Here is a 16,115-nt window from a genome sequence, read left to right on the forward strand (position 1 = left end):
AATGGCGGTGTGATCATTCAGATCCATTATTTCATGGGGGTAGCCGAATTTGGTCGGAATTCTCAATTCCGATCCAAGCCATATACAAATCCGAAATTTATCCACATATAATTCAATAAAATAAATTCCAAAAGGCTTCACCAAGGCAGAGATTGCTAATAAAGGCTCTGATACCAACTGTTAGATATTGCATATAAACAAAACTTGAAGATCCCGAATTTGTCCATAACAGGTAAATTCATACAAATCCGGGATCGAATAGCGGAAACATAATATCAACTTACCTCCAGCCATTGATGAAATCTAGAAGTGGGAAACCTCCGGATCTTTGATGGATCCACACAACACAGCACGAGAAATTTGCAATGTAGAAAACACACGTCTGTTCTCTTTGCTCAATCCCTTCACAAAAACTTGATGGTGTGTTTTTCTGTATCGTTAGGGTTTGAAACGGACGACGACGATTTTATTCCGTTGGTTACGTTACGGTATCTCCCATCAAGACCATTATGGTAATGTAATAACGGAATAAAATCGTCAGTCGTCTGTTTCAAACCCTAACGATATTTAAAAACACACCATCAAGTTTTTGTGAAGGGGATTGAGCAGTAGAACAGACGTGTGTTTTTACATTGCAAATTTCTCGTGCTGTGTTGTGTGGATCCATCAAAGATCCGGAGGTTTCCCACTTCTAGATTTCATCAATGGCTGGAGGTAAGTTGATATTATGTTTCCGCTATTCGATCCCGGATTTGTATGAATTTACCTGTTATGGACAAATTCGGGATCTTCAAGTTTTGTTTATATGCAATATCTAACACGAATCGCTTGAGCTCTTGGGCTCGGTCGAAGGCTTATTGAGCGGTGTCGGTGACGCCCGTGGCTGGACACTCCAAGTTCAGGTTCGACCGATGCGAGTGTCGTGCTGCGGGGAAAGATAAAGGGAAGGACGGAGAGGCGGTGTGAGAGGAAGATGCCGAATTCGTGTGTTGGAACGATATAAATAAACTTAATCGGAGATACTCTTTCTTTGTTCATTTTGTGGAATTTAACATCAACAAAAGACGAGAAATTTAAAATGATAAATGAATAAACTAAAAACTTAGTGGTTGGGTCACGAGGCAAAACTATGCTATGCGTCTCGCCATATATGGCAACCATAGATTTAAAAGTGAAGTGTCATTTGGCAAAGTAACATATACTCTTTTAGTTCCAAAAAGATAAAATCTATATATACACTCTTTTTATTCATTTTTTGAAATTTAAAATTTTTAAATTATGGGGAGTTTAGAGATTACAAATGAAAAAGATTAAAATTTAATGGTTAAAAATGTGTAACGTGGCCAAACTATGTCATGTATCTTGTCATATGACAAAGACGAAAATGCAATTAAGTGTGACTTGACTAGCTTTGGAGCGGACATTTTCTCAAATTTCTAGGTTTAAGTGTATATAATAGACTTCAAAGAATAATTAAACGGTGCTGTGATCAACTACTCTCAGACAAGGAGTACTACCAAATGCTGGAAAAAATCGGTCACTCAAGCTTATCCAATCCAATCTAAAAACACTGAAGTTCAACTTTGCTTCCTCACCTGATGCATTTTGAAATTATGTGATTATCTCGACATTTTTGTCCGTTTCCTATTATTAAACTTTGGAAGCTAAAATCCAGTTTTTTTTATTTAAATTCTATTTAGCATTCGTTGTAGAGCTCTGGCCCAAAATTAGTGTCGTTGTAGATAACTTCGGATCATGATGTATATTTCTAGACGGGGGAGAGTATACAAATTATCATCTAGTTAAATTCTTCATCACCGGTCCTTGTATATATGTACATATGTGTATGTATAAAAGATATTACACTTTATATTACCTCACATCCCATCCACTGGCTATTTAAACTGAAATAGACTTCTTCGTTGATTTTGTCCTAATGATTTAACTTATACTCATTTATATCTCGCATTGTTCTAGTTCAGTGTGGAGTATATTTCCAACAAGGACTCATAATATTGATATGAGGAATTTCTCCTCATATCTATCATAAACTCCAAAATCATGACAATATCAAAACTCAAAAAGAACTAAATCTTCGTTATTTTTTTCATGATGGGATAGGGATCTCGTGGTAAGTTTTCACGATAAGTAGGAATCCATTTATACTTAACATAAAGATAAGTCTTAGATCATCCAATTTCAAATTAAGAAATCTGATTATCTCCAAAATGAAATTGATGTACTCTAAGTAAGAGAGTTATAGGACAGACAATATCGATGAGAAGTGCAGTTAAAATAGGACGAGGAAGTAGTATATGTTCCTGTTACCAGACATACCGACTTATTGTGGAGGAAATGAGATGACTCGTTCTTAAATATAGGCACACAGCGTCCTTGAACTAGGACAACGGCCTGGAATTCTAGCGAATCCAAACCGAACTTACAACTTAATAAGCGATTGCTTCTTATTAAAAATAAGGAAGCATCTTATTCTTGCACCATCTATATTAGCCTATATGCCTCTTATATCATGTCCTGAAGTGATTTTTCAAAGTTTTCCCATCCAGCACCTCAGTTTGGAATCTCTTCAGGTATTCGCCAAGCTTGAATTGTCGAAAAGCAGCAGGTTTCTCTGCTGACACGAGCTCCGGGATCGGTCCGATCTGATTTTTGCATTCGAGCGGATAGTAGAAAACCGCTCCCGACAGGCGTGGTTCGGGGCCTGGATTGGCCAACACTCAGTGCTCCACGCTTTTGTACTCATCATTGGACATGATCTGGGTGAATCCAAATTTATGTAAATAGAGATCTCTATGTCCTTTTATAGAAGGGAGGTGATCGTTAGGCCAATCAGTTTGCAAGATGCAACGTTTAAATTAAACCGGTGCTTTGAAACTTGCATGAATGGAATATTACTTGGAGAAGGTCGCCGATGTTCACAATGAGAACACCCGGAGAGGGCGTCACATCCAGCCACGCCTCGCCATGCTTCACCTGCAACCCGCCGACCTGGTCCTACAGGAGCACCGTGATCACCCCCTTGTCGGTGTGGGGCTTTAGGCCGACAGTCAGATCAGGCTAGGGACGGTAGGGATAGTAATGCCCCAACATGTTTCGCTTCTCCACACACGTCATGTCCTGGAGCTTGCTCGGACTCAATCCTAACCCCTCACTCAACAGACCCATCAGGAGGGCTCCGAGGCGTTGGGTCTGTTGATTCCACTCCATCACTTCATTTATGCACACCTTTGGTATTTCTTCCTCGTTTGGGAGTATGGGACCCAACCTTATCCGGAGTGAATCCCTGTAATATTTACTTCGTGCATTGAACTAATTTCTTCTTATTCTTCACCTTAATTAAGAAAAAAACAGAAACACTCTTTCTATTTGCTTTTTGCACATTTAATTAAGAAAAAAATAGAAACGCTCTTTCTATTTGCTTTTTGCACATTGTTTGTGCTTCTTGTAAATCACCGAGCAACATTTCTTCTCGCTTGTTCAAATTTAATATATTAAATAATTTAAAAAAAATATATGAACATTATATGAACTCAAGTGTCCTAATTTATAAAGAGTAAATGTTTGAGATGTTTATGGTTAAGAAAAAGTCCAAATGAATTCGTGCACATCGATCCCCGTCATTGTATTGTCACTGATAAATTCGTGCACAACAGTACTCTGTGCCCCGTCAGCAATGGGTACATTATAGTTCCATGCATTTTAGGAATGGTTTTATTTTCTTGGCACAAAATCCTTTGGAGTTCTCAAAACTGGTATTCACAGCAACCAACAGGTCCTGAAAAGGATTTGTAAATTCGAGCTTCTGTACTGTGCGGTTTGTGTTTATAGGATGTAGTTCCTAGAAACTGTGGGACATTGGTAATGTTGCCATTATTTGTGATAAAAGCCCGTGGACGTCGGAAAAACAAAATAGTATGGATCTCAGGGTTTGGTTGGGTGGTTCTTAGTTCTTGCTGCAAGAGATGTCTCTAGTGAGTAGGAGGACAAAACCACTTGAGGAAGGCCAAGAGATTTTTGTCACTTTCCTTTTCAATTTTTCCAAATATCTTGGTGGGGTTGGTAATGAATCTTCTAGTTGGAATTTCAATAGCTATTAAGTACTTATTAGTTAAGTACCATAATAACCAGCGGAATTGATCAAGGAAATCGTCTTTCTTCCAGATTAGAGGATGTATGAACGGATAGTCCGAATTTAATCCAAAAGGATAAAGAATCGAACCTCCATTGAGTCTGAACAGGTCTGTGTGACATTGCCACATGAGATTTTTCAGATTTTTAATGAGGCTGTCATTCTAGATTTGTTCAACAATCTCCTGGGGGTATCGCTAGTTTGGCCAATCTTGTATTCTTTCAATCTTATACTTTTCATTGTGATGAAGAGTATGGAAAGCATGTCTCATGATGTATTTATTGATTTCTGCTGGTGCTTTTTGTCTTGACAAGAAGTCAGCAAGCACATTCCTCTTCCCGACAATGTGTTTGGTTTCAAAAGAGTATTTTGAAAATCATTCGGCCCATCGAAGTAGTTGAAAATTTGGAATTTTCTTCTGTTTAAACTTGGTCATCTGAGGGAAAGATGCCATGTCTAATTCTACCAAGAAGTGATGGCTGATGAAATGGAATTCGAACTTTTTTATTCCATTTTTCACTGCCAAAATTTCTTTGAAAGTGAAATGATAATACATTTCAACTTGGGAAAACTTTCCACTTTTATAGGCACACATATGTCTCTTACCATCAATTTCTTCAAATAAGATGGCTACCCAGTATTCATTACTAGCATCAGTTTGGAGAATTCTTATCCCTGTTGAAGGGATTTGCAATGGGGGAAGAGTCTGCATAATCTCCTTAAGTTCAACTATTGCATGAGTCTAAAATTTTCCCCATGGTGGAGGATTCTTCTTCAGCATTGATTGCAGTGGAATCAGCAATTTAGCAATGTTTGGAACAAAATCTCTGAGATAATTAATTATCTCAAGAAATTGCTGAACTTGCTTTGTTGTAAAATTCTCTTCAGGAAACTTTAACATTTCTTGAGCAATATGCAGCCCTAGATAATATGTACCTTTGTTAAGGTGCATGCCAAGAAATTCAATTTCTGTCTAGGTGATGTTTATCTTTCTTTGAGAAAGCATGATCCCATGCTTTTTCACAATTTCTGCGAACTGCTCAAGAAGTTGGCGGTGCGATTGCTCATCAAGACTGTAGAGTAGGATATCATCGATGTATACTACTACATTTGACAGGATTTGCTGGAAAATTCGACACATAGCCTTTTGAAAAAGGGATGGTGTTACCTTTAAGCCAAAAGGAAGAACTTTTCATTGGAAATGTTGGTTTGGGATACAGAACCCTATTTTGGGTCTGTCTTCAAGATGGATGCCCCATTGCTAAAATTCGGCTTTGAGATCGAATTTGGAGTAGATGTGGCCCTTGGTTAATCTAGTGAAGAGGGATTTTCTGGAGGGTAAAGGGAATTTGTCATCTTGAAGAAAAATGTTGAGAGGCTGATAATTAATTACCAGTCTCATCTTTCCTCTGTTTTTCTCGACGCGCTTATTGACATAGAAGGCTTCACAAGCCCATTGAGAATTGGAGATTTCAATAAGGCCTTGTTGTAATAGTTTCGAGCATTCCCTTTGAGCTAAAACCAAGTGTTCTAGCTTCATTCCCATGTGACTCGCTTTAGTTGGGTTGATATCTTTATTCTTTTTGAAAGGAAGGCGAACAAAGAACTATGGATTTTCCCATGAAGGATGGGAACACTTCTGAGCGAATTCAGAATGTGATTCCGAACAGGATTCCAACAATTTTTGCATGATTGGATCTAACAAACTCATTTGGATGGAAAAAAGTCTTTGAATATTGACGAATTCAGAGAATTGATCCTTATACTTAATACCTTTTCCATGAATGATACGAAGCTGAGAAATCTGAGTCATGATGTCCCAACCAATAATCAAATCTTTGTTGGGGAGACTGGATCCGAAGATTTTTGTGGTTATGGAACACTGGGGAAAAAACTGAATAGTTACTAAGGTAATTCTTACATTCGTGGAAAAAGTATCTCCTGAGGTAGAGTTGAAATATCGGACACAGGAAGTCCAATATTCTTCAGGAAGAATTTTAGTATCTAAGATTGAAGAACTTGCTCGAGTGTCTATGAGGGCAATGACAGTGATAGGCTTGGCAAACTTTAAAGTGAAAATTTTTACAGGAAAATGGGGACAATGGATTTGGCTTGAACCACCCACCCGGGTGGTGCTGCTGGCGGCGAGCTTCTCCCCCTAACTTAAGGGGAGGAGTTCGATTCCCGAGCGTCGCAAGGGTGACTTACCTAGGGCACGAGGGGTGGTGGTGACTCACGTGCCTCCCTAGGGTTTACTCCGCCGCGTTGTCGGCGTACGGGGCTTCCCTGGGTCATAAAAAAAAATGGATTTAACTTCAAAATATGTCAGTGCTTTGTTCTGAAGATGTGAGAGATATGTGAAAAATATCTTTAGAATCTGAATCCGAATTAGTTTCACTGGGAGTTTGGTAACAAGGTATAACATAAAGAGTTTGTTCATATGGTTCTCCATCAACATAGAATAAAGATTCGATATCATCATTTTCAAGAGAAATACCAGTTTCATTCTCTATATGATGTATCAAATGGTTCTGACATTTTCTTGCTTAGGGACAATTTTTGGCAAAATGTCCTTTTTGATTGCAGATGAAGCATCAATTTGATTTCTTGTGGCCTGAGCGATCTTTCTTTTTGTGTAGGTATCGCCATTTCTTCTTTCTTCGGAAGTGTTTCTTTTTTCTGGAAGATTTTCCATAAGAACCATCACAATCTCGCTTAGAGCATTTGATCTTTAGCTTCTGGCGAGAACATGCTGTATCAAGTTCTCTATTGTCCGTGAGATAGGTCTGGACCATTTGGCGCTTTATACACAAATCATCACGGCACAAATGGATTTCTTATTGTATTTCTCCCAATGGAATATCCTAAATCCTCCTTTGTCTATTGAGAAAAGCTCTCTCAACTTGTTGGGATAATTCTTTGGGAATGGAAGTGAAGAAAACATGCTTCAGGTTTGGATCGGCTCCAACACCATAGAAGAGCTTAAGCATTTCTCGGTAATGTTTATCAAGCTGTTTTTTCTAGAGAGAGTAGTATCTTCTTTTGAAAAATTCTCTCCTTTTAAGCTCTTGGAGGTCAGAAGGTTTTCCAATGAAGAAATGATATAGAAGGGTAATGGCATAACCAAAGTCAGGTGAGAGTAAAAATTGAAGCTGGTCTTGTTCTATCATCGATTGCCACCAATGCTTGAGGCTGCTTGTAAACCTTGTGACAAAACTAAAAAGGACATCATATTTATTATGATTGGTAAGAGCTTGGGAATTTAGCCAAGTATGAAATTCTTCAAGTCTTTCTAGCCATTTATGATAGGGAATATCATCAATAGTAAAAAAACTGTTTTGATATAGTAGACACATGCTTGGAGGGATTGCTTGGTTGAACAACCTCTAGTTCAGAAGGGTTTGATTCCATATCTTGGTCTGGAGGATCGACCATGAATTTTGATGAAGTTACTGGTACATTAGAAAATGAATCAATGGTAGGGATTGAGAAGGATGAAGAGGATGAGAAGGATGCCGAATCTGATTCAGTATCAAAGATGTTTAGAAAAGCTTGTTCTGCTAGAAATATGACCTAATCTTTTTGAATGGCTGGATCAGGCTATTGAGTGATAAGATTAGGCTGTTCTTCCTGATTGCCCAAGTCCTTTAGGAAGGATTCCAACGGATTGGATAACATCATATGATCTGGCTTTTCCTTTATAACAAGTGAGGATTCTACTGGCATTTTCTCCTTTCCCTTTTCCTTCCTTATTCGATCCAATTCTTTGAGGCGATTTCGCACCACATCTGTCTTGTCCTGTCTAATAGGAACGTCTGTGAGGGTAGCAAAGACAGACGTTTGAGGTGGTGGAGGCGAATACTCTATCTGTACTGTGGTCAGAAATGGATTAAAAGGATTGAACATTCCTTCTTCAAGGAGTTGGATCTGCCTTTTGAGCTTCTCTATTTCTGCCCTAGGACTTTCGAGATGATGATACCCCAAATGTTGTCCAGATTCTAAGGCATGAAGCCTCTTTTAGAAATCGGAAAGTATCTTCTTGGTGGTTTCATCATATCTTTGAAGATCTTGTTGCACATTCACAATCTTGGAATCAATTGCCTTGAACGCATTGTTATGTGCTAAAAGAGTCTCCGATTGCCAATTTAGGACAACTTCAGCAACATGAGTCATTTTCTGTCTTCCATGTTCATCCATATCAGTGGGGGCAGGTATCTTAGGAGCATGCCCATATCTGCCTTGTGGATTAATGAATTCTTTTGGAGCAAGAAACAAGAGTTTGGAACTTTCTCAGATAAGAGAGGGAAAGCCTGTCTCATGGAACATGGAGATGGAAAAACTTGGTGGTGTTTTTGCTGGAGCCTCAAGTGGGTAAGAATGCTTCTTTGCCCACTTTAGAATTAGCTTATAGAACAGGGAAATAGCTGGCTTTTTCTGAGGAGGAGATGGAGGAGGTGATGATGGTGGGGTTGGTGACATGGAGGGAGGAGCAGTGAACTCTGGTGGTTGAGTTGGTGCATAAGAAACTATAAACTGGAATTTATCACACTTACCAGGAGTATCAATGGAGAGATCTCCATTTAAGTACCTTCGGTACATAGTATCCTTTGGCTTCTTGTGCTTTCGTCGAGGTCTTGCATATGGGTCTACCTCATTGGGAGAGTTTGTATAGTAAGAACATTGACAAAAAGGATCATAGAAACAGTGACCATACTGGTCCTTATAGTAATGGACATGATGTCCATCACTTTTGAAATATTGAACACGCTTTTTTGGATCTGGCTCGAAGATTGATTTAGGAACACATGGTTCAATCATGAAGAGGGTCTGGAAGATAGAAGGACTTTCTTCATTTTCCTTGCCAAATTTGATGGAAATGGTACCATCTTTCTTTCTGACAAATTCAAAGTCTGAGACTGGAAAGGCTTGTTGTTCTGATGCAACTTTTCATAGTTGGTAATCCATGTCTCCGGAAGGATCTTAACCAACTTTTCTTTAGGGATCCGTCTGGGAACATGAATGCAGGATGCTTGATCATTCTGTATGGAAAATGAATAAAGCATATTCATTTCCATTGTGGAAATTCAAATTAAGAGCATGGTTCTACACTCGATGGACCATCTAGTAGTGCAGTGTTGCTGCTATAGAGTCAGCAGTTTGTGGAGCTCCAATGAGCTGAACTTGGACTTTTAGAAATGAGAGTAGCTAGGGGTCTGAAAGAGCTATATTGAAGTTTGGATATAAGGTTAAGAAGACTATTACAGCATTCAAAGTGGTTTGGACAATACCAATGCAAGCATGCTGATATTCTAGGAACTTAGTATCCAACAACGCAATTATTGCCACAACTGGCAAGCCTTTGCGACTATGAAAAGTAAGAGCAAGACGAACAGCTACATAATGGACATGAGAATATCCTTGCTGAATCCACTGTATGGGAAACTCTGGAGGAATCTGGAGGGTAACAAAGTTTTCCTTTTCAGTGGTAGGAATAGGATATTGATCGAACTTGGAGGACTGGACGTACTCCTTTACTTCTTTCAGAGTTTGGTGAATGAGTTGACGAATGGAGCGGATGGGAGAAAATGATGAAGTGAGTTTAGCAAAAGCAGAATAGGGGTTCATAAGGGGAAGTTGAGTTTCAGAGATCTTGGTTTCGTTACTAAGAGAGGCTTCATAAAGATAGTCTATCTTAGAAGCATTTAAAACACGGAAATCTGAAGGGGTTGAAGAGGATGGAGATGCAGCGAGAGAAATAGGTGCTTCTAGTATTTCTAGTTCTGTCATGATGTGAAGGAATCTTCTCAGCACTGGATTCACCTACTAAGCGCATAGAACGGATCTTGCTACAAATGAAACCATGGCTCTGATACCATGAATGAACCTAGACTTAGAACCAGGGAAGACGGAGTCAATTTCCTACACCAATTTTGATAGAAATTCATTGCCATGGATGTCATCAATTTTCATGGAATGGCTAACCTAAAAAAATAGATAAGAAAAAGAAGTTAAAAAATTACAAAAATTACTAATATTAGTGCCAACTATGTCAAGTAAAATAATCGATCTCCACTTTAGTATTTTCTTGCCAAAATTGGCTTGAATGACTAAATTGACAAATTATAAAAAAATGTTTAAAACTGAATTAGCCTCCCATGCAACATATTTAAGACTTTTTTTTGGTAATTTTCTTAATTTCAAGTCACTAATGTTCTTGTCTTGTCGACCCAACATAGAAATTGACATTCACATTACCTCTAGCAAAACGTGTTGGAGTGAAGCAAGTCCACGCTGGAGGTGAAGAAGGCGACCCCGGTCTTAGATTCCCTTCGATAGATCCTAGCCTTCACCTCCGCTGGCTGCTCATGGAACGCTTTCACTGCCACGATCGTTTGACTCAGGACCTTCGTGGGCACGCCATGATTGACTATCTGGAAGAAGCCAAACTCATGAGCAGCACGTGCAACTTCCTCGATGATTGAGGGTCGTCGGTCGAAGTTGGAGCCGGAGAGATCAATGATGGGGATTGAATCGGTCTTGAGCCCAACAACATGCTTGAGGCTGGATAGAAGGTCGGGCGGGTGGATGAACATGGGAGGGAGGGTGGAGAGGCCCGAGTCGAGGAGGCCTTTGACTGCGAGGTTGGAGTCTTCAAATTGCCGGACCTCTTGCGCTCTGTTAAGGGCTTGTTGTTCATTGGCGTTAGTGACACCGATCATGGTTCCTGTCATATTCTTCTCCTGAACTTTGCCTTTGTGGGTGTGTGTTTTGTGGGAGGGGGTAAGGGGGTTGATTTTAAGGGGAGAGAGGGGGGACCATGGCATTCAAAAGATTGGGTACGTGATAGAAGCTGTTGCATGGAAAAAGATGAGTTGGTTCACAGCTAAGGTGCTTGTTAGATGAGGGCTTGATTTAAACTCAACATTAAGACTTTCGTAATTTAAAATTTTAAGTTATCAAATGATAATCTAGTTTGGTATTTAAATAATGTAATAAAAAGCATGGTCCCTTGATACTTTCATGACACCTAGTAATAACCTCATTTGGTCAAACATTACATGTCATGATCAAGTAATTATTGAGTTTGAAAAAACGGAAAAATACAAGGTGAACCTTATATTATAGTGTACAAGCTCTTCCCAACAAGTCGTTGGCATCTTAAAAATCACTTCCCCAACCTCAGATTCGTCGTTACCTCCGCTCGTTCCCGCCAGTACACCGATGCCCCGAACCCCGACTCCAAGCTCGACTTCCCTGGCAACGATGTGCTTCGGGAGCTCGAGTCTTCGAAACCCGTCAACCCAATTCCCCGATTCGCTCCGGGGATGGACAATAACTTCCATCGGACGGAGCCCTCTAAGTCGACGGCGGCGGCTCAGATTTCGCATCCGTGGCCCGAGTGGGTGGATTTGATGGTGCTTCTGTCGAAGGGAGGTTACTTTGATGCGGAGGGCAACCCGTTCCAGAATGTGGAGTTGGGTCCGAAAGAATCGAATCTCATTAGAACCGCATGCCTGAATTTCGCCCGCGACAGATACGACGTTATGAGGTACTGAAAGGAATGACCTTCGGTTGGTGCGCTTTACCTGTTTGATTTAATTACAGAGACATTGGGCTTGGGTGATGATGGTGAGGTAATAGACATCTGTGCCTTCTTGAGGAGTATATATTTTGTGGGTAGGCAGGGCTTCTTCGGAACATAGTTCATTATAAGCCTCGTCCTGATCATTGTGAATGTATTGCTCATATGAGCTTGATGAGAGTTCAAACTTTCTCCAGGTTCTTGTTAAATGCTGCATTTAAATACCCACCAGCATATCGTCATTTAGAGAGCTAACTCTGTCACGTTTGACTGTCATTCCTGGCCAAAATTTATATTTCTCTTGCTTTGAGGTTAAGAGCATGCTAGTTATGGGAATCGGAACTCCACCGTCTTCAGACCAGGCCAAAAATCACAACATCGTGAAGGAAAAAAGTTCTCTTCTTTTTTTGTTCATTTTGAAAACATGGAGAAAGAAAAGTATGGAGTAGTTATTTATGAATGGTCAAGTTGTTTTGGATAAAATCACCATGTTGTGTCAACTATGAAGTAATGGCCTATTATCATTTATCCATAGATTTGTAATTTGTTTGTTTTGCAAAAAATGAATGATTTGAAAAATATTTTCTTAGAAATGATCGCTTGTATCTTTTGAAATAATTAGTCACTTGTAAATGTTTTCATAATTGATAACTATATATGTTTAAATATTTTTGTGGATGATGAAAATATTTTTCATCATTTATTTTTGTAAGCGATACAAGTGACCATTTTTTAGAAATGTAGACATTTTCTCCTGAGCTTTCTTTTATCCAGAATTCTGTTAGTAAGCTAAATGTAATATTGTTAAAAGCACCTTAGTTGGCATCTTAGTCCATCTTTTTCTGCATAGTGGCAGCAACATGCTGCCTTATGTGCGTCCTCCTTTACTTAGAAAAGAGAATCCACAGGACTTGCCTTTAGGTGTCAAGCTTGCCCATCCACTATCAGGCCTTTCTATGTTACTATGCCTTTTTTCTAGAAATGAAGTATTTGACTAGAATTTGGAGCTGAAGATTTTTGATGGCACGTAACCTGAAAAGAGGCAATTCATATTACATTGGGCATGTGATAATAACGCATATTAAAAATTTAGCTGGTAGTCAATTTGACGGTATGCATTCTGATTCAGAGGTTAGCTATTCAATGTGGCTAATGACTGTCCAATGCAATATCATCACCAAATAGGCATCCGACAACATAGCTTTACTTGAGAAATCGGGGGTTTCCTCATTTACATATAGAAAGAGTCGCTTAACTCATATTCAGAAGGTTTTAACAAGACATTTCCTGATAGGTATTTGTCAAAGAAACATATTCAGGTCATAGCAGAGGGTGGATGCCCCAGCACAGACAGAAAAGTGGTGAACTCTGGTAAGCGCTTGAGGGCGCATGTGGGCATCGATGAGGGAAATGTATGTCCTCTTCTTAAAGACTTCCAGTAATCATTAGATTATATGGTTTCATCAGTCATATTCGTTACAGACAGCTGCTTTGCCAGGTTTGCAGCTCCTGCAATTTGAGGGGAAACTGTGAGAGAGCATTTGTGAAGGCGCGTGAAGATGAAGGAGGGCGCACAGTTGATGTTATGCGAATCTTGTTGACATATGGACTTGACCCCGTAAGCGATACTGTGGAGAATAAACCATGTCTGACTAGAACAGTTAAGGAATCAGTAAGAGCACTGCTAAAGCAAATGGCAGAGTATGGCACCGATGTACTTGGCTCTGATTCGTTGAAATCCACACCAGCTAGTGATTTATCCTCGCATTCAAGTTCGGAAGAGAAAGGCTACAAAGATGTTCCAATGAAACAAGGAGATTGGCATTGCCCCAAGTAATGCAATTGTTAACATCCTATTGATTAATTTGAATTTTGCTCCGAATATTTGATATAATTCTGCATATGGCAGGTGCAACTTCTTAAACTTTGCTAAGAACAGCAAATGCTTGCAATGCGATACCTTTTCTCAGGAAAGATTGAATCAACTGCCGGAAGACCAAGATCATCTTCCGCTAAAGAAAGGAGACTGGATATGTGACAGGTGATTGCTTGTCATGCCTTTTCTCACCTGTTCACTGATTTGTGGTGAGTAGAGCTCCTTGCTTATAGAAACTGTTGCATTTTGCAGATGCAATTTCTTAAATTTTGCAAAGAATACTAGATGTTTGCAGTGCAAAGAGAAACCCCTGGAAAGGCTACTCAATCCTGGGGAGTGGGAATGTGAATCGCGAGTTCTTGCTAATCCATTATTTTAGTTAATTCCTACATTGAGCAGTTATAGTTGTTCCTGAGCTGTTCTGCCCTTATGGATCTGTGATTGGTAGGTGCAATTACATCAACTTTAGAAGGAATATGGTATGCTTGAAGTGTGATTATAGAAGGCCTAAAGCATCAAATTCAAAGGGCTTGTCTCAACGAGATTATGATGTTGGAAATCACAATCAAGGTCATGGAGCCGTTGAAGATAGAAATGTTGGAAATTAATCCAGAGAAGACACACTATTTGTTGTAGTCAGAACATCAATGTAAAGAAGATGATAACAATTTTATAATATCCTTCCTTTTACCAATCTTGGAGAAGAAGAAAATAAGATATCACTGAAAAATAATATAAAATTGGAAGCTCTATGCTCTCATCTATTTATAGAGATTTTTAGTTCATGTATAGAAGAGATACATGAATTAAATAGACGTATATATCCACAAAATTCATGAATCAAGAGATACGCGAATCCAAAGGTACGTGAATTCAAGAGATTCGTGAACTCAATAAATACATGAACTAAAAGATATATGAATCTAGAAAATTCATGAATTCAATAGATACATGAACAGAAAAATTTAGGAATTCACGAATCCAAAAGAGATACGTGAACAAAAAAGACTATCTTAATTTATTGGCTTTCGTTGATTCATTAACCATAATTATAACCATAATTATAACAAGAAATTCTATGTGGTCTCTGAGGAGAAATAGTCAAATGCAATTCATTGATCCATTAACCATAATTATAATCATAATTATAACAAGAAATTCTATGTGGTCTATGAGGAGAAATAGTCAAATGCAAGTCACAAATAGGGTGAGATTTGTGGATGGAGAGAATGGGGTCACTGAGAAACCAAAGTTAACAAACTCATCGAACGAGGTTTCTGGAATTCTTGATTTTCCAATTGCAGGAGGCATGAGCGATGTGTCTCGTGACACAGAAAAGAAGGAAATGTGGAAAATGAAGATGCTGGAAAGAAGCAGAATGACTGCAGAGGAAAAGGCAAATCCAGACGAGCCACGCTCATCCAGAATTTATAGGAAGTCCGAATCACCAGACTTTGAGGACGATGAAGAAATGGCTGAATGGTTCGGCAGTGGGAAGACGTGAGTATAGATGCCTGTACATGTAATTGGCAAGAATCAAATTCATTTATTTCGTTGCCTCTATAGGTTTTCCAGGATACTGCCTCTTATTTTCCAGTGGACAGTAAACTATTCATCTCGTGCAATCTTGCTGTTGAGTTCCCATGTCCGTGATTGGTTCAGTCTCTGTGGAATTAGTTTAGTGAATCCATCGCACAAGTTACTTTCTCACATGGAATATGCAAACGCATATATTCAAATTAACACCATAAGAACAACAATTACACAAGGTTTAGTAGAGTTTAGGGAAGAACCCAGTATTTCCTTCATTATTATAAGGATGCATCTTATTCTTTTATCACCATTTCTGGCCTATGGACCTCTCAATCACGCCCTGAAGTAGTTTATCAGACTTTTCCCGCCCAACTCCTTAGTGAAGAATCTCCTCTTGTATTCGCTGAAGGTGAACTGCTGAAAAGCAGCAGGCTTATCCGAGGACACAAGCTCTGGGAACGGTCTGAACTCATTCTCACTATTGCTCGGGTTGTAGAGAGTTGCTATCGACACACGTGGCTCTCGGTTGGGGTTGGCCAACACTCGGTGGTCCACGCTTTTGTACTTGTCATTGGACATAATCTGGAAAATTCGAAATTTACATAATAAGATCTTCATTTCATGGTAGAATGTTAACCTAACTTACTCAGGAGCTTTGGAGAAAGTCCTAGTCTTTGACGGGAGTTCACCTGAAGGATGTCACCGATGTTCACAACAAGAGCCCCTGCGACGGGCGCCACATCCACCCACTCTTCGCCATGCTTCACCTGCAACCCACCGATCTGGTCTTGCAGCAGCAATGCGATCACACCTGGGTCTGTGTGGGACGTCATGCCGACTGTCAGATTGGGCTGGGGACAGTATGGATAGCAATGCCCCAGCATGACCCTTGTCTCCAAGCACGTCAATTCCTGAAGCTTGCCAGCACTCAATCCCAACCCCTCACTCAACAACCCCAAGAGGAGGCTCCCCAG

The 16,115-nt window shown here is 39.6% G+C and overlaps 3 protein-coding genes across 3 annotated transcripts in view; 1 reads left to right on the forward strand and 2 right to left on the reverse strand.

Moving 5' to 3' along the window:
- Positions 1–10,407: 10,407 nt before the first annotated feature.
- LOC120290754 (1-aminocyclopropane-1-carboxylate oxidase homolog 8-like) lies at positions 10,408–10,869 on the reverse strand. Its single transcript, XM_039307137.1, has one exon. The coding sequence runs from the start codon at positions 10,867–10,869 to the stop codon at positions 10,408–10,410; it is 462 nt and encodes a 153-aa protein (XP_039163071.1).
- Positions 10,870–11,313: 444 nt separating this feature from the next.
- On the forward strand, positions 11,314–14,302 carry LOC104435422 (zinc finger protein VAR3, chloroplastic-like). Its single transcript, XM_018864311.2, has 6 exons — positions 11,314–11,699; positions 13,027–13,144; positions 13,231–13,565; positions 13,642–13,773; positions 13,861–13,959; positions 14,057–14,302. The coding sequence occupies exons 1-6, from the start codon at positions 11,476–11,478 to the stop codon at positions 14,214–14,216; spliced, it is 1,068 nt and encodes a 355-aa protein (XP_018719856.2). The 5' UTR covers positions 11,314–11,475; the 3' UTR covers positions 14,217–14,302.
- Positions 14,303–15,392: 1,090 nt separating this feature from the next.
- The window catches only part of LOC104433033 (1-aminocyclopropane-1-carboxylate oxidase homolog 4-like), a 32,214-nt gene continuing 31,491 nt past the window's right edge, over positions 15,393–16,115 (reverse strand). The window contains exon 3 of the mRNA XM_039307365.1: positions 15,393–15,723. Coding sequence (XP_039163299.1) covers positions 15,475–15,723 — 249 coding nt within the window. The 3' untranslated portion in view covers positions 15,393–15,474. The remainder of the gene's footprint in view (positions 15,724–16,115) is intronic.

Source organism: Eucalyptus grandis, chromosome 2 (genome assembly GCF_016545825.1).
Source record: "Eucalyptus grandis isolate ANBG69807.140 chromosome 2, ASM1654582v1, whole genome shotgun sequence".
Taxonomy (NCBI): Eukaryota; Viridiplantae; Streptophyta; class Magnoliopsida; order Myrtales; family Myrtaceae; genus Eucalyptus; species Eucalyptus grandis.

Coding starts and splice junctions, on each gene's coding strand:
- LOC104435422 (XM_018864311.2), top strand. CDS start 11,476: ATGGACAATAACTTCCATCGGACGGAGCCCTCTAAGTCGACGGCGGCG. Junction 13,566..13,641: donor GGAGATTGGCATTGCCCCAA/GTAATGCAATTG, acceptor TGCATATGGCAG/GTGCAACTTCTTAAACTTTG. Junction 13,960..14,056: donor GGGGAGTGGGAATGTGAATC/GCGAGTTCTTGC, acceptor TGTGATTGGTAG/GTGCAATTACATCAACTTTA.
- LOC120290754 (XM_039307137.1), bottom strand. CDS start 10,869: ATGATCGGTGTCACTAACGCCAATGAACAACAAGCCCTTAACAGAGCG.